This window comes from Neopsephotus bourkii, unplaced genomic scaffold, assembly GCF_033783945.1.
Source record: "Neopsephotus bourkii isolate Nb327-2 ecotype Australia unplaced genomic scaffold, CSIRO-AGI_Nbou_v1 NB_1707, whole genome shotgun sequence".
Classification (NCBI taxonomy): Eukaryota; Metazoa; Chordata; class Aves; order Psittaciformes; family Psittacidae; genus Neopsephotus; species Neopsephotus bourkii.
In genome coordinates, this window is record NW_026902181.1 from 6573624 (window position 1) to 6591439 (window position 17816).

Consider the following 17816-nt stretch of genomic DNA (forward strand, 5'->3'; position numbering starts at 1 on the left):
GCCGTCAATTTAACTTATTTAACCTTCATTGCTTTAGATGTGGGAGAAATGGTTGGTTTTACTGGAAGAGCTAAAGGTTAGTAGATTAGTAGCTAGTGTTCATAAGCGGGGGGGGCAGGGGGGAAGCATGTTTTGAGGAAGAATTGCTGTCATTGTTGATGTAAGCATAATATAAAAGGTAAACTGTCATAACATTTTGGCATTTGTGGAATATACAAGCCCCATTGTTTGTCCTAGTGCTACCTAATATATTTATTAAACTGTAGCAGGGAATGGTTGAACTTAAGGAAAAAGATTGTTTGATTACTTGACATTTTTAACTCTGTTTTGAAGGGCAAGTAGAACATCTTTCAATTCCATTGATCTAAGTATAAGCTTTACCAAATGCCTTGCTTTCTGTGTCTACTACATGTGCTTACATTTAATAAGCAATCAGTTATTTATATGCAGGTCCCAAAGCCTACAGGAGTTAAGAAAGGGTGGCAGAGAGCTTATGCAGTTGTCTGTGACTGTAAGCTGTTCTTATATGATGTGCCTGAAGGAAAATCCACCCAGCCTGGAGTTGTTGCAAGTCAAGTCTTGGATCTCAGGTTTGTATTATTATGACAGAGTATAAACCCTCTGTATTTTTTTACTATCAGGAATATTTATTTATAGTACATGAGAAATGTTAAGATCATGAGAGCTCTGTCCAACAAGACTTGTGTGTTCTGTATATAGACTGCAGCTATATACAGTTTAGTTAGGCTAAATTAGTTGTCTCAGTAGCAAGTCACTGAAGTGTCTTTATAGTCACTTATACTACAATCATTAATATTTACAATGTTATTAGCATGGTTCTTCCTAGAATTCCATAGGCACACATAGAAAAAAAAAAAATAGACTTTGTTAGATTGCTTTTCCCTGCCACGCACTCTGACCTCAACCTCAAATCACAGATCATCCCCTACCCAGTAATTTCAGGAACATTATTAAAACAGAAGTAGTCTTAAGAAAAACACCAACTAATTGGCAGGACAAGTAGTTTTTGACCCTGCCTTCTGACAGGAGTTACTTTTTCATGGTGAACCACTTGAACCACTGAGTACTGTCTGCAAAAAGATCTGAGACTTACATCGATCAGAGTAACCAAAAAGTTTGTTTCCATTTATGGAAATATCAATAAAGTGTAATACCTTTTAATGTTACAGCACCTTCTGTCTCTGTCGAAGTTGCTTGCCGCAAGCACCTTGATCTGTATTTTTTCCAGGCAGTAGACTGTGGGCTTGCACCAGTGCTGCTGTTCTGTTCTCACATTTATTCTCTGAGAGCTGTCAGCGTCAGCTCTCTCTGACATGCTGACAGCAGGAGCAGAAGTGTGGAAGTGTTGCAAATAGCAGCATTCACATTAGTACATTGCTTGAAGCAACTTAGCCAGATACTGTATCAGCTGTCCAATGCTTTATCTGCTTATTGTAGCTGCCTCTTTGAATCTGTCTTCTGAGGATTCTTGGATGTTTTAATAGATGTTAACTATCGCAGCTATGAATTCTAGCATGAGCAGGTTTCAGGCATTAGTGTCATCTTTACACTAAAATTGGCAATTATGGTGATCAGCTTGGTCACATTCAGTTTAAAAAGGCTTGTGTAGTCAAGCCCTCTAGGGTGGAGCACTCTGAAATGCAAAAGTTGTTCCAGTGTCTGTTTATTTTACTGTAATAGAGAATAAAATCTAGCTGTTTTGAAAGCCCTTACTTGAATCCCACAAACTATAATTATGTTGCCAAGAGCTTTTTATGTGATTTTTTCTTTTTTTTCCAAAGGCCCTTCTCTTGCTACACATTGAGGTATGAATTATTCATTTCTAATGTGTCTGCTGGGCTGGAAGAGCAATATTCTTGCTGCTAATTGTAGATTAGATGTGGCTGGTAAACCAAAACTACATAAAGCCACCCCACTTAACTTCAGGTGGACTGAGTTACACGTACTAAATGCTGTAGAAACATAACTAAAGCTTGTGAGTTGTTTAGGTCAAGGATTGTTAGAGCATAACAAGCAGTGATGGCAGTTGTGACCTCTGTGCGCTGCTAGGAGATTGCAGCCTATTGAAGCAGTTGCAATATCAATTAGATTTTGTTGAATGATGTTAGTGTGGGCATGTATGTGATTCTCTTGCTCTCTTTCTTACTAGAGATGAAGATTTTTGTGTGAGCTCTGTCCTAGCATCGGATGTAATACATGCAACTCGTAAAGACATCCCTTGCATATTCAGGGTAAGGCTATCAATTTACCTTTAAAGAAAATACAAGCTAATTATGAGTGTTTTGCTTTGACAGCAAAGTACATTACCCATATTTAATGTTTAAGTTACGAAGAAGTATAAGAATTTACAAGGGCTTCTGAAATGTGTAGAGGAGCAGTGTGATACTCCTCTTATAACTGAATTGTAAAGAACAAAGTTCTCTTTCTTTTGTTACTTCCTTATATACAATGCTTGGCTTTTTTTATTTTCTTGATTATAATAGTGTAGTCTCCTCTTCCATTGGTATTACCAGATCCTGGTTTTTCTTTCTTGGCTTTGGAGGACTCTTGCTTCAGGAACTGATGCTGTAACACAGTAGGCTGAAGCTGGGTTGTGCTCACTGATTCTAGTTTTGTCATGTGTTGTCTTGTACATTAAAAAAAAAAAAAAATTCCATTTCCTTAATTCCATACTGAAGTATAATAGAAAAAAAAATTAAAATTAGAAAATGATTAGCTTGGTATAATATCCTCTTGAGTGTATCTTCTCTCTGAACGCTGTGTTTTGTTTTTAATAACATGAACATCTTTCTTAGGTTTTATGTGGATTATATTTAATTTGAAATTTTAAAATACAGAGAAGAGTAGATCAGTAACCATTATCTACAATCTCTTGCATTTAAATACACAAACTCACTGTTTTCATAGTCTCTGATCCTCAGTCATACAGAATCAAGTCAGTGGAACATGGAGGCCAAAGAGCTGACAGTCACATGCAGTCCAAATCATTTGGTCCTTTAGGGTTTTGCATAGGAGATGTCTTGGCTACTTGAAAGCTTCTGTGGCTTTGTTTTTCTCCTTTTATGTAGAAATATTTTCTGCAGTGAATTTCTATCCTTTAGTTTGCTACTATTACTTTTGTTTTTCTCTTACTTTTTTCTAAATGGGTTTTGTTTGATGGAGTTTTTTTATTCCCATCTGCCTGCTTTCTTCGCAAATTAGCAAACACAGAATACTATGGGAAGCAATTTCTGAGGAGAGAAAATGAGCTATACAGAATGGTGGTTGATTTGTTTAAGAACAAGGCATTCATACATTGTAACCTGCCTGACTTGCTGCTCTAATTTCTGCCTGCAGTTTGTAACTGAAAATGTATCAAAGAAAAAAGTCAAATATAACCCCATGTAAGAATACTTCTGTGGATAAACACGACAAAATGTCTCCAGTTTGATCAGGTCGTCCCCTACTTAAGAGATCTGATATGAATTACCTGGAAGTCTGGTTTGTGATTGTATCCGTTTAGATACCCTTTTGAAGGGGCCAGAGAAAGCTGCCAAAGTCCACCTCTCTTCTCAGTTTTATGTTCTCCTTCAAAAAAGGAATTTCTAAAACTGTAAACCAGTAATGCCTGATATAAGAGAGTTTATTTTCTGCCTTTCATTTAATGCTAGTTTTCCATCTTGCTAACATAATGACATAGAGTGACTTCTACACGACAGCTAAAACTGTTAAGTCATCTGTGTAAAAATCTGATCCTTCTTTCATATGTATAATTTCATGTAACAATTATGATATTGGTGGCCCACCAAAGACAGATTTTCATTTCTTTTTGATCTTCCATCACCAGAAAGCAATACCAGAATGCTGCCAAACACTAAAATATTGCCACCTCTAACCCCCCATGAAATCAAGAAGAGGGAGAACTTGTCTCAGACTTGTATCTCTCCTTGGTAACCAGATTTTAAAGCTGGATGTTAGGCCATTGAACACTGTAGTTTAAGTGCTGCCATTGATACATGGCTGCCAAGAGTAGTGGAGTCCTTACACAGTTTAACAGTTAGAGCTAACGAGCCTTGAGTTTCATAGCAAACACTGGATTTTTGTGTGATGAATAATGCTATTTCTATTATGACCAACTTCTCTGATTATTTTTTTTCCACATGTGCCTGCATTAAGATGCCTCCTTCAAAAGACCAAGGAGTCTAGCAATACATCAAAAGCAAAACCATAGCTGAAGTCAGATTTGGTTTGGTTTGGTTTTCAGATTTATAAATAGTATCCATTACACCCCCGTCTTTAAAATATTAATGCTTTGTTACAGCTTAGATGTGAACAAAGCTTGGTGCAGGGTAATAACAACTACAAGCAATTGGAAACTACTCAGTTCTTTTCCTACTGCTTTTCACTTTCATTTTACTTCTGAAGTTCTGTCTTTGACATCATATTGTCCCAAATTTACTTTCAGATATATTTTATCTTTAAGATGAGTGTTGTTTAATTCACTCTTCTGGGAAGAGTATGTTGCGTAACTGTATCACCCTCCTTTATGGTGTTTTCCTTATCAAGGCATATAGCTGAAGGTGTGTTATTCCACGTTACAACCTTCAGTTCTGCACTTCTGTAGCTTTTGCTGCCTTTTTCTATTTATTCTAAAATCTGTTTTGAGGACTGATACTGGCTAATGGCCTGTTTGTCTGTGACTGAAAGCACAGTTCCCATGATCTCACAAACACTCCAGTCTCTTCATACAGGATACAAAACTTATGTTAGGAACTACTAAGTGCATACTTTGGACAACAGAAAGGTTTTGGATAGTTTTTCTATTTCGACTATGTTCTGCTTTGAGATCCTTAGGATAGTTTACCTGAAAATTAGGTGAAGTCACAGTGATTTCCTTTTAACATGGGGAAGTGGGAGAATGCAGTATTTCAGTCTCAAAACATTGCTTTTCTTTAAAGCTTTTAATGCACATAAAATGTGCTCTTCCTCCTGGACAAATACTTTGAGAATCAAGTAGCAAAATCAAAATGTAGAACTGATCCTAGCAATGCCATTGTGTTTAAATGCATCTGACTGAGAAAGCATGTGAGTCATTTAAAGGAAGTTATCAAAAAATGCTGGGGGAAGGAATCAGGGCAAATTAGGGCATGCTACTGCAATTTCAGTTCAGAGCAGGAAGGAGCCTTTTACTACAATGTACTGATTATTGTAGGAAAGAACTGTAGCGTACGTTGCCCATGTTTTAGGATTCAGAATGATTAAGCAAGACTGAGTATTTTTAAACACAGCCACTGTAGCTAGTGTGGGGTTCTTTGAAGCACTGTGGTCGTATTAGCTGTGTGCTGCATTGCATATCCCTCAGGTATGTCATCACGTTGTAATGAAAAAAAGTACATTTTACTTTCACACTTCTGTGATGTATATAATACTGACAAAAAAGGCTCTTATTACTCTTACTAATTTAACTCTCTCTTGTTAAAAGGTGACAGCTTCTCTCTTAGGTTTGCCTTCAAAGTCTTGTTCTCTACTCATCCTGACGGAAAACGAGAATGAGAAGAGAAAGTGGGTTGGAATCCTAGAAGGGTTGCAGTCTATCCTGCACAAAAACAGACTGAAAAACCAGGTTGTGCATATTCCACAAGAAGCTTATGACAGTACACTGCCTCTTATTAAAGCAAGCTTAGCTGCTGCTATTGTAGGTATGTTTGCTTTCACTTTCATAAATGCATGAGGGTTATTGAAGCTTTTAGATGGGTTTCTGTAGTGAGAGCACTGACACCTTGAAATAAATTCCTCAGCTGAATTCCTTTGTAGGAATTTAATAATGGAGGGAAATGCTAGTCTTGCATTGATACTCAGATTTCTTCATCCATTCAGAGTAAATAACATTACTCAGTTGTTTAACAGGTTATAGAAGTATGATATATAGCATGCATTTGACAGATTGCATGAAGTTAAGCAAAATTGATTTGCTGTTGAAAATCTGTTTGTCCAGAAATTTTTACAGCTGTTCAAAGCAGTCTGTTCTAAAGAGAAGATTAAGTGGAGTTGAATTAATAGCCTTTTTTTGTTGTTGTTATTTTCCCTTCTTGGTTTAGATCAAGATAGAATAGCAATTGGATCAGAAGAAGGGCTGTATGTGATAGAGGTGACCCGCGATGGTAAGTTAGGCCATAATGCATGCAGTAGTTGCATAGAGAATAATGAGCTCCATCACTTCTAATGCTGCTATAATATAGGTTATACAACAGCCCTTCATGTATGTTAAGTACTCAGTTAATTGATGAGAAGGAAAAGTGAATGTGAGATACAAGCACTAATTTCATCATTATCATTACATTTGGTTGACTGGCTGAAATTAAAGGGATGAGTTACTGAGCATATTCTGACACATTCTCACCTTAACTGTGTTCCCACAGCAGGTAACAAAATGCTTCAGCACACAGAGCACGCACAGCCCACACAGCAGCAGTTGATGTACAGTGAATTATCAGGCACTTACTAAATAGAACGTGAATTGAGCAAGAAAAACTTGACATCAAAGCAGACTTACTCCAACCTGTACCATCGACACTGGCACGAATTAGAAGCTAGACAGCCAGTGCAAGCAACACAAGAGTTTGTAGACTTCCCATTAAAACTACTACATATTGTTGTCTGTTTCTTCCAGAAATTTGACAACCACTTGCATTCTGTTTCCTGATGACGGCCAAAGCAAATGCCTTGCTTGCCCACTTTCCACTATCTCTTAATCTCCCTGACCCCATGCTTCCTTCTGAACCTGCTTTTTTCTTTCTGCTCTTAATGAATTCTGCCCTCTGCTTTGGGAAGAATGGAATCCATTTAGCGTGGTCTTCCAGAGGACTTAGCATGTCCATTCCAGAAATTCACAGAGTGTGCCCCAGATACTAAAACAAAGCATATGCTGCATAGTCACTGGGCAGCACAGGTTTATCCCTCTATTGTATTGTTAGGCATCACAGCTAGGGAGTAAGGGAAGCATTTTTCACTTTACCCTGATACACTGAGCACAAATGCAAATAACAGTGGGACACATGCCTTGGTATGATGGGGAAAGCTTGGAGGCCAGGTTTGCTATCACATGAGTACAGGGATATCTGTGGTAAATCCATACAAAATACAGTTTTGAGCATGGAAAAGCAAAGACCAAGTCTGTTTAATTTTGCTGTCTGTTTCCAATGTAAGATATTTTTATTTTGAACAAAAAAAATGAATAAACTAATTGAATTAAACTGAATTTGTAGAAGTTAAGTAACATATTTCTAAGAAGCAGTGCAGATTTAAAATACATTCATCTACTACTGTTTATGCTTTTCCAAATTACCATAGGAAATATTTGTTGGGTTGGGTTTTTTTTCTCTGAATCTAAAAGCACCAAACATACCTTGTAAAAATTCTTATAACTCCTGAGGCACTCTAAATTTAGACAACACTCTAGATCCATGGTTTTTTGTGGTATAAGAGGTAACAACCTTGGCTTTCTGATAGTATTGTTTCTAACAAAATACCCAGTGCTCTCTTCACCTATATTTATAACCTTTAAACTTGGGTTTTTCTGTTGTCTTCAACTATGTGGGAGTTGAGGATGTTGAGGTCAGTAAGACAGATTTGTGAAATTAAGAAGTGCCATTTCCACATTTGGAAGAATCACTGAGACAATCCTGAAATATCCCTTTGATTGTTTTTAGTCATTGTCATTCCAGTTTCAAGAAAGTTGGCATCGATGGAAGAACTTGAATTTCCTTTTTCAATGCAGTTAAGTTTGTTGCAATTTGAAAGTTGGATTGCAGTCATGCTAAAAGTTGCATTTAATGTAAAATAAAATAGTGAATAGAGGTTTTTAAAGACTTCCTTGACTTTCAGAAACAAATGAAGTCAGGGGTGTGATTTTTCGGGCCAGAAAGCAAAATGTTACTGCTGCTTGTTGCTTGGAATAAGGCATTGCCCAGTTCCAGGAGAATCTGCATTGCACAGGGAGACAGCAGGTATTTGAAATTCTTTTTAGTAGTAATAAATGCCATTCCTTTGAGCAAGCTTGCAGTGGTTACCATTCTGTAAGTATTTAGATATAAAAATAACTTTTGATGCAAGTAATTCCAGAGATTCCAATACAGCTTCATGTGTAAAAGAAAATTGTGCACTGAACTTAAAAGGTCATTTCATAAAAGAATGATTATCTGCATCACCATGTCATATGGAAATGTGAAAAGGATTTACCAATTCTGGTTTTAAATTATAAAATGTTTTGCAGGGGTTTTCTGTGCCAAGTTCCTGTATATTAATAGATTTTTTTATAAATTGTAATCCCTTATTTTATGGCAGTTGTAATTTTCAGTGTTAATTAGCTGCTGGCTGCTCGTCTCAAAGGTCTTTGGTCAGAACATCACTTACTTCTTGACAAGTAAACTAAACTGTAAGCTGAAGTTGGAGCTAGGGAAAAAAACCTTTCCCTGTGGCAAAGTTCTAAGCTAGTTATTTCATAGAACATTTCTTGAGACATATCATCTATTTGTGCAAGGGGGAGAGACACCACAAAAGCACTCGGATTTGTAATCTGAACAGCCAAGGTTGTTCCAAAGTTTACAGAATTTGGTAACTTGGCACGGTTATTCAACTATTGCTGAAAAAAATACCTAGTTTACTTTTAAAATTATTATTCACAAATATTTTTAATACATTCAACTAACAGAAAACTGAAAGTTCCATTTTAATATAACTGGCTTATGCTGTATGTTTCCTAGTTTGGAATTGGCTCATTTCTTCTGTTTGTTCCCCATGAAATACTCACTACTTTCCTGAAAGTGCCTGTATACCCACAGTCCCCAAAGCAGAACATATTGTACCTAACCCTCTTAGTTGCCTCTAACCCTGTTTTAAAGAAGGTAAAACTCCCCAGCTTCCATGGTAGCCTAACTAGTCCTTACTGTGAGAAGGCTTTTCCTGGCACCTGTCCTAAACCTCTCTCACTGAAGCTTAAATTTGTTCCTCCTTATTCTTTCCCCATCACACAGCATTTTTTGCTTTTCCATATGGGTGTTTGACACCTGCTTACTATTTTGCTTTTGTGTTTGGCTAAGACATTTTCCAGCAGTACAGCATTTTTTATACTCAATTATCATCATTAAATACTTTGTATTTCTTCTCTTTGTGTTCTGCTAATTTGGTCTTCCTCTGTAATCTACTGAAGATGCAGATATTTTCCTGAAGGTGGGACCCATTTCAGTAGATACAGCATCTTGCAGTGTATAGATAGTACAGATGTTATGTAAAAAATTTTCTGTTTATCCCAGATGTTAAGCAGTCTTTTCCTGCAAAGTGTTGCTGAGACTTTGTCTCAACAGAATGAGTTGCAGGAATGCTTTGTTTCATTGTTTGTTCTGAGAATTAATAACAAAGGATTGAATATGTATAATAAGTACTCTTTCTTATCTGGTACGTGTCACTGTTTAGATTCATTTTCAGACATCAGTATATAACACTGCAGTGTTTCCAGGCCTGGTGGTTTTCTTGTTTAACTTACAGCACCTCTTGTTTCCTTTGCAGTGATAGTCCGAGCTGCTGACTGCAAGAAGGTGTACCAGATAGAGCTTGCACCAAAAGAGAAAATTGTCATCCTCATCTGCGGTCGGAACCATCATGTTCACCTTTACCCTTGGGCGTCTCTGGATGGGTCAGAAGGAAACTTTGACATTAAACTTGCAGAAACTAAAGGCTGCCAATTGATTACAACTGGAATGCTAAAGAAAAGTTCCTCAACGTGTTTGTTTGTGGCTGTCAAGCGACAGGTTTTTTGCTATGAAATTCACAGAACTAAACCTTTCCACAAAAAATTTGGTGAAATTCAGGCTCCAGGAACTATACAGTGGATGACAGTGTTCAAGGACAAGCTCTGTGTTGGCTACCAGTCTGGGTTCTCTCTGTTGACCATCCAGGGAGATGGACAATCTATAAACCTGGTAAATCCTAATGACCCCTCACTTACCTTCCTCTCACAGCAGTCTTTTGATGCCCTTTGTGCTGTGGAGCTCAGTAATGAGGAATACCTGCTTTGCTTCAGCCATATGGGAGTATACGTCGATTCGCAAGGTCGAAGGTCACGCATGCAGGAACTAATGTGGCCTGCAACTCCTGTTGCCTGTAGTATGTATATGTTTTTCTGTTGTCATATCCCTGTTGCTGCTTTACTTGTCTAAAAATAATCAGCATTGTATTCTATTTTGCTTGGGTTTGTCTTTCAACATTAACAGTTTAAGTTCTGATGAGTTAACAGGATACATAGTTCTTCATGATGGTAGTTTTGGAATTGGCCGTCTCCTGGGCTGAGATCCTGAATGCTGCGAGAAGCTCTGTCTTGGTACAGGACACAGAAGAACAAATAATGGGATAAAAAACTGCAGAGAATAGTTCTGGATGCAGGACAGTGCAACGCTACTGGTCTGTGAAATTCTGTAAAGATTGTTGCTCCCCTAGAAAGTGTAACTGTCTAGTTGTCTGTAGGATGTCTTCTGTGTCCTGTACTCAAAGTGCAATAGAAAATTGAAGAAGTGTAACCGAAACTCAGTTTCATAAAGATAACAAAATGGGAGGTAAAAATACGACTTTTGGCAGAACTTATAGCGGGGTTTTTGTTATCCTTTTGGTTCTATTTTTAGGGGAAGAGTTTCCAAAAATAATATAGGCAGGTGGAGGGTAATTTTTCAACCCCTGTGCTTGTTTCAGGAGCATTGTTTCATCAGCTAGTTAGGATAGAAGCACGTGAGCATTTTTAAGTGTTCAGTAGTTAAAGGCAGTTAATGATAAACCTGGGATTTCTGTTTGGATCTCAAACAGCAATTAAAATGTTTTGAATGATGGAAGGCAAGAAATAGCTTTTTGTTTAAATACTACAGTAAGCAGTTAGGTGCACATTGATCAGGCCAGGCCATAGCCCTAATGGAAGTTTGTTTAATTTTAATTGTCTTGAACTGAAATTGTTTGCTTGCTTTATTCTGACCTAGTTCTGTACAGAAGTCTGAAACAAGGGCCCAAGGAAACAATGTAGCTGCAAATTTACTTCAAAACACCATTAGCCAAAGCTAATGTTTCCTTTCCCTTTGTCCGCTTTAGTTCTTTTGCATTTCAGCAAACTAGGCTTGCTAGACAATGGTTTTGTCTGTTATTACTAGAAGCTGTTTTTACTGTAAACTGTTTCACAGCATTCTTGTATGTGCAGTCCTGAGTGGCATTGGCCTAAGGCTGGTTTTGTAGAAAGAGCAATTTTTTCTGCTGCCAAAGGAAACTGTATTGCTTTCCTTTTCATTAGCCTCGTCCTCCCTCTTTATTCCTAGTGTCAGTGACTAATGATGGTGGCTGTTTTTAACTGTTCCATCAGGAGATCATCAGAGTGCAAATGGTTCTGCCCCATTATAGTTTCTGCTGTGGTAAAGGACCATGTTGTAGGAGAGGTTTTAGTGTACAATGGAGAAAATGTTTCTAAGGCATTCAGTCTGTTCATGCTAGGAGAAGCTGAGGTCTGTGCTAACACAGTCAGCTCTTATCTTGTGTGGCCTGTCTAGGTTGCAGCTAAACCAGCTTAATGTGCTGGTTCTGTGAAGAGTCAGTGTAGGTGTTGTGGGGCTGCTTGGCTTGAGTACAGCACAGTGCAAAGATGTGGAGCCAGCAGGTCTCAATGCTGTAGCGTGGGCAACCCCAGCACAGACACATATGTGTCTCTCTGCGAACCAGTGAGGTCTGATCAAGCTCATCATCTCTGATTGGTAAGTGCTGCCTTGGCTACAAGCTGGCCAGGCAGGAGCAGTTGGTGTTTGTGTCTGATGCTCAGTAGTGTCCTTTGATTTGGACTTCCAAGCCAGCCATGACCCTGTATAGTAAATACTTGACTAGAAATCACTTCTGGGATATATATTTAGGATAGCTGTCTGAGGCTTTCTGTGAATGAATTTCAAAAATAGCACCACAACCTTACTTCAGTTCTTCTAAGAAGATTCTGTGGTGTGTTTGATTTCCTACTGGGTTATTTTCCTTTTGTTTATTGAAGCAGCTCTTTTCTCTATTAAATCTCATAAATTTCTAGTAACTGCTCTTTACATAAGGACACAGCCTTTACATGAGTGAGGCATATTGGTATGAAGCTCTGAGGATCTCTGCTTTTCATTTGACCTAAAATAAACTTGTCTGCTGATGCCTTTTATGCTTAAAAAAAAAAAAGAGAAAATGGGTTGTGGGCTTTAAGCATTGTGACATTTTTCTGTTAACTTGATGAAAGCAGCCCATACGTGAATATCTAAAGCTAGATAATTGTTAGCAAAAGAGGAAGGAAATTGAGAACAGATCCACATCATGACTTCATGACCCACCTCACAGATGGTGGACCTCTCTTTTCCCCTGCAGCAGATGTATAGTTAGTTTGCTGCTTCCGAAATGAAGTAATCTGCATCTATAGAGAAGCTAGCTGCTCGCTTCCTGCCAAGTAGCAAATTTGTATGCGTCTGAAAACTTCAGATGCCATTTTGCAATTTCATGAAATCATAATTTGAAGTTTAAAAATACTGAAAGGGTCAAACTCAAATCTTTCCATGATGCTGGAGTTGTCGTTAGCGAAACTTACCACAAAAATATCTGTTTGAAAGCAGGGCTGGGAGAAAGTGGTTTAAAATGTGTATTTCATGAAGTGGAAAACATGTAGCTATTGAAATTTGCCCAAGTGTATGTCAGTTCTGGACTACTGAAACCACATCAGGGTTTTATGCTTCTTTTTAATCTATGCAGGTTGCAATTCTTCGTATGTAACAGTGTACAGCGAGTATGGTGTTGACGTATTTGATGTTAACACTATGGAATGGGTGCAGACTATTGGCCTGCGAAGGGTAAGTAGTTTTCTTTAGATATAGAACTTAATTGGGCTAATTCCGCATTGAGATATTTCTTCACAGTGTATGCTAGGCTTGAGTTAATTCTCTGCCTCCTTCCTCAAAACAGATCAGACCATTAAACATGGATGGCACACTGAACCTCCTTAACTGTGAGCCACCAAGGCTAATATATTTCAAGAACGCGTTTGCAGGTGAGTACTGAGCAAGGGGAGAAATGGGAAAATGATATGAACCTAACAGGACAATTTTAAGCAATGTTGCCTTTGCATGAGATGTGTCTGGGTCAACATATACCTATGTATATGAGATTGCATTATGATATTACAGCAGGAGCTGTCCTCAGTGTACCAGAAACATCTGACAACAGCAAGAAGCAAATGCTTCGAACTAGGAGCAAAAGAAGATTTGTATTTAAGGTTCCTGAGGAAGAGCGATTACAGCAAAGGCGGTAAGAATTTAATCGTGGTATGTAACTTCAGATATGATGATGTGCAGAGACTGGGAATGCTGATAGTAAAAATCACTCTGTTCTTCTAGGGAAATGCTTAGAGACCCTGAGCTAAGGTCAAAGATGATTTCTAACCCAACGAATTTCAACCACGTGGCTCATATGGGACCAGGAGATGGAATGCAGGTTCTCATGGACCTCCCGCTGGTAAAATACATTTTAAAGAGAGAGAGATATATGTGCATTTGTTCTTGCTCAGAAAAACTGTGAAGATGAGCTGTATGGGGTTCAAGTATTGTCTTTGTACAGAATTCTTCATTTAGTCATTTTGAGAAAGATAAACCTTCCTAATGTGCAATGCAAGGAAATAGTGTTAGCTGACTTATGAACAAGACACTGAAAGAAACAGGTATCACTGCCAGGACCTTGTTGGTAATTTTGTAAATAACCAGCCTCTCCTCCTTCCTTTTTCTTGTTTGTCTTCTTAAAATAATAGAATGAACTTATTTCCCCCTCATCCTCACAGCATTCTGCTCTGCTGTCACCTCCAACAGGCTTTGAGCATGTCTATCACATGAGCTCTGTCTCTGCTGAAACCTTTCTCAAGAGTGACCATTCCTCACTGCAAGGCTCCCCTCTGCTTTCTTCCTCTTCCTGTCCCTCCTCTGCTTCCCTATCCAAGGGCAGGAGTAGCTACGAACTGTTAGGAACTGGAGTGGTGTGCTTGTGGCACTTTGCCAAATCTAGAGCAAAAACAAGGAAGGGGGAAACTAATACTGTGAAGGTAACTAACATGCATGTAAGTTGCAGTGCTTTATAGCATTTTTATTTTGTATTTAACAAATACAGCATTTTATAAGCTATTTTAGTGTTAAATCCAAGAGAGGAAGGTAAAAAGGTACACTTTTATGTTCCGTACCTTCCATTTTATAGCTGCTAGTCGAGCTTTCTCTTGTCTTTCTCAGGTAGCCCAGATGAGTGTAATGCATTTGTCCTTTCAGCAGGAGGAGGAAGGAAAGCAGAGCTGTTGGTACAGTCCCTGCCCCTTCATAGAGAGTTTGCTGGCTGACAGGTTCCAGTGGCTGCTGTGGGGCTTAGTTCTTTCTCTGTCTTTCTCAGGGTTTGTGTCTGTTACTGAAAATATGTGGATGTGGTCAAGTAAGTTCAGTTTTTCTACCAACACTGGTTGTAATAGCTTCAAAAGCACAGTACAGTTTTCATGAGTAACAGCTCCTAATTGGATCACTTTTGCTGCTAACTAACAAGGTGTTTCATTTCAACTGCAGAGTGTTCTACCTGCTGCGCAGGATGAAAAACCATGTCCATCTACGGCTAACCTCTCACGGCAACAGCAGCAGCAGAGAAACAAAACCTATATTTCATGGCCCTCATCAAGTAAGGCTGAAAGCAAGCTTGTCAGTTTTGAGTTGTAAGTTACAGGTTCAACAAGAGGTGTAAACCTGTCTTTTTTTCCTTCTTTCTCTGCAGGTGGCAGTGATGTGGGAGGAGCTGTGCCTTCCCGAAGTATGTCTGATCCTGACCAGGAGTTTGACAAAGAGGTAAAGTAGCTTTTATTAAATGGAGACTGACGATACCCTGTTGCCGTAGATTTTTTTTCTTCCAACAAATTAAATTTCTGAGGAAATACTTCATAAAAACTGTGTTCTTTATGGAGATGTTTTCCTTCCACAAATATTTTCTCCAGCCTGGAAGTTAGAGACGCCAGCCCAGAAGTAAAGCTGTGAAAAGATCTTTTTATAGTGATATTTTAAGAAGTATTATGTCTTGGATTAAGCTTTGTAGACAAGGGAAATGTGACTAATTGATGAAGTGTCCTCAAAGCTCCTAAAAATGTTCTCTGGGTTATTAGCATAGAATAGCAAAGTAATACGACTAGTTAAGTCATTTTCTGTGCTGCCTTAAGGAAGACTTTTTCTCTTGTAACTTGAGTAGGAACCATATTTTAAAATAAGTAAGACTGCTTTTAGCAAGAGTGAAAGTATGTGCCAGTAGCCACTAATCAGAAATGTCCTGGCTGTACGAAACTGGTGTTGCTGAATCAAGAGAGAAGATGTCATTTTTATTTCCTTGATTTATCGTGGGTGTAGATTCTTCTAAGCTTTACTCAAGCACTGCCTGTGCAAGGGAAGTGTTAGGCAAATAATAATCTGAGAGGCAAACCCCTAGATCAGGATCTTTGCATCTTTAGTGCTTTCTGGTGCCCAGCCGCAGGCCCGTGTAATGTTCTGGTTTTTGAAGGGTGTTTTCCTGAAGGCAGATGTTTGCAGGGTGCTGTAGCACACCCCAAGTCAAAGCACTTGTCCAGAGTTCTGATCACAGCTATGCTCCAACTTCCTTTGTTGCCTTGAATAAGCCATTGAAAGTGTGCTAGAATAAGAATTTCTAAATACAAGTATTCTTTAAAGTGTCTTGATCTTCCAGATGATGCACTGTGTCAGTTGACTTAGGTTTTCTGCGGCATCCTTCCTGAATTCCAAGTTCCATGCTTTAATGATAGTTGCTGTTTGTAAGCACAAGTAGTGGTGAATTCTAAGGTTTTTACAATGTTTTCTTTTTCAGTAGATGCTACAATTTCTTATGACTCCTTAACAGTAGTTTGAAACTTGAAAAGGGAGGCTCTAATAACACCCTTTGGCTTTATTTAGGCTTTTGGCTTTATCGCAGCATGAACTGGAACGTGTTAGGATAATCTTGTTATGGATGATCTTACTATTGTTTGAGTCATGTGAAACCCTGTGAACAGCATTCTTGCAGGATATTACCTTTCAATCTATTTGCTAAATATGCATTCCGTTTCTTGAAAATAACTTGCTGTGGTAGTAGCGGGTTTTCCTGTGCAGTATTTCACTAGCTGTGAATGTGTGCAGTGCTCAGAGTTGTAACTCACCAAAATAGTGGGAAACATGCCAGCCATCCTGTTGAAGTGAGACCAGTCTATGAAGGCAAATATTCAGCAACCAACCTAACGCTGGGGAAGTAACTGTGGATAGACTGTCTTTATTAGATATTGACGCAGGGTGTCTCCAGTAAGTATATTCTGTTTCCAGACCACCAGGCTGATACTTGGCAAGCTTCACTCTTTTGTCAGGCACTTCACATGCTTTTGCTGTTTTGTAAAGAGTTCGTATGCTTGCTTCCTTCCTTCTCACCAAACTGAAGATGATTTGAATGTAATTATTTACATGTTTATATGGACAGATAAATCTCCTAGGCTATAAAAACTGCTTAAAAAACACAGGCTGGTAAATCCAGAGCAACGGTGGACAAAGAGACTCTTTCAGACAGGAAAGCTTTGCAGTGGCTAGAGGATCCTGAGGTGCAGCAATTTCCACTTGCTTTGCCATAATTCCTGTTATGTCAGGAGGTCACCTTCAGGACTGCACTAGAGCCTGTTGATGATAATGGAAGTATTTGCATGAATGTTTAGCACTGAAGTAAATTTGATACACACGGCTTCATAAGTGTTGCTCACACTAATTTTTGAGTGCCTTTGAAAGCTTTGAAGTGTGAAGAATTGATTTTAAGTAAGCATTTATTTTTTTTTTCCATGTTTCTCATTAACAGCCTGATTCAGACTCCACCAAACACTCTACTCCCTCCAACAGCTCAAATCCAAGTGGTCCCCCCAGCCCCAACTCTCCTCATAGGAATCAGCTTACGCTAGATGGACTGGACCAGTCAACCTGTGATGCATAACGCTACCGCTGTCACTACTCTGGCTTTGATCATCCACTACTCTGTGGAGTATTCAAGAGCAGGGCAAAGCTTTCTCAGATGCTAGTGCCAAGACTGACACTGAATCTCTAGTGTTGTACAAGAATATATATCCAGATTGTAGATACAAACCATTGAAATGAAGAAAATTCTTTACTAAATAGTGATCAAGCTTTTTATGCAGAATTGTTCACTGCTCAGTTACGGTTGATTCCTTTCTGCACAGCTGTGACACAGTTTTATTGCATAGGAGCATTTAAGGCCACCAGTAAATAGTCTTATTCTTATGCTGAAAGAGGAATAGAGAGAGATACTGATAATGTTGCTACAATATCAGGAATATTATTTTTCTATAGAATGATGTAATGTCTCGTTAGCAGGAAATCCTTTTAGACACAATTTGGACCTCTAAATAGGAAATGCAGGTCTGGTTACATCCTCAGATGAATACTGTCTTCCCTTTTTCCCATAACTATTTGTTTCCTAAATCTTAAGGAGAATGCTAGGAAGCTGTAGGTTGTTTCCAACATCAGTAGAATCACCAGGAAGTCAAATGAAAGTTGGTTATAGTTTTGTGGCCTTTTAATTCATTTAGCCATTACATATACAGCTGCATAACTGTCTTTCTATCTTTCTACCAACTTCTTAGTCTTGTACATAGGACTTACTCCCAGTGATCTTTTACCTATACCCTGCTTTTTAGTCCTCATCAATCAGGCATTAGTCAGGGCTTTTAAAAT

At 38.5% G+C, this 17816-nt stretch overlaps 1 protein-coding gene across 15 annotated transcripts in view; it reads left to right on the forward strand.

Annotated features, from left to right (window-relative positions):
- The window catches only part of CDC42BPB (CDC42 binding protein kinase beta), a 97925-nt gene extending 80554 nt beyond the window's left edge, over nucleotides 1–17371 (forward strand). For 6 of the 15 annotated variants that reach the window (XM_061376266.1, XM_061376268.1, XM_061376276.1 and 3 more), the window contains 13 exons: nucleotides 451–590; nucleotides 2171–2252; nucleotides 5483–5699; nucleotides 6099–6161; nucleotides 9565–10161; nucleotides 12790–12887; nucleotides 13000–13084; nucleotides 13221–13341; nucleotides 13431–13548; nucleotides 14461–14499; nucleotides 14628–14736; nucleotides 14830–14900; nucleotides 16927–17371. In XM_061376266.1, coding sequence (XP_061232250.1) covers nucleotides 451–590; nucleotides 2171–2252; nucleotides 5483–5699; nucleotides 6099–6161; nucleotides 9565–10161; nucleotides 12790–12887; nucleotides 13000–13084; nucleotides 13221–13341; nucleotides 13431–13548; nucleotides 14461–14499; nucleotides 14628–14736; nucleotides 14830–14900; nucleotides 16927–17058 — 1872 coding nt within the window. In that variant the 3' untranslated portion in view covers nucleotides 17059–17371. Of the gene's footprint in view, nucleotides 1–450; nucleotides 591–2170; nucleotides 2253–5482; nucleotides 5700–6098; nucleotides 6162–9564; nucleotides 10162–12789; nucleotides 12888–12999; nucleotides 13085–13220; nucleotides 13342–13430; nucleotides 13549–14460; nucleotides 14500–14627; nucleotides 14737–14829; nucleotides 14901–16926 lie in introns of those variants that run through there. The other 9 variants (XM_061376269.1, XM_061376275.1, XM_061376277.1 and 6 more) reach the window with 4 other exon arrangements.
- The last annotated feature ends 445 nt before the right edge of the window (nucleotides 17372–17816 follow it).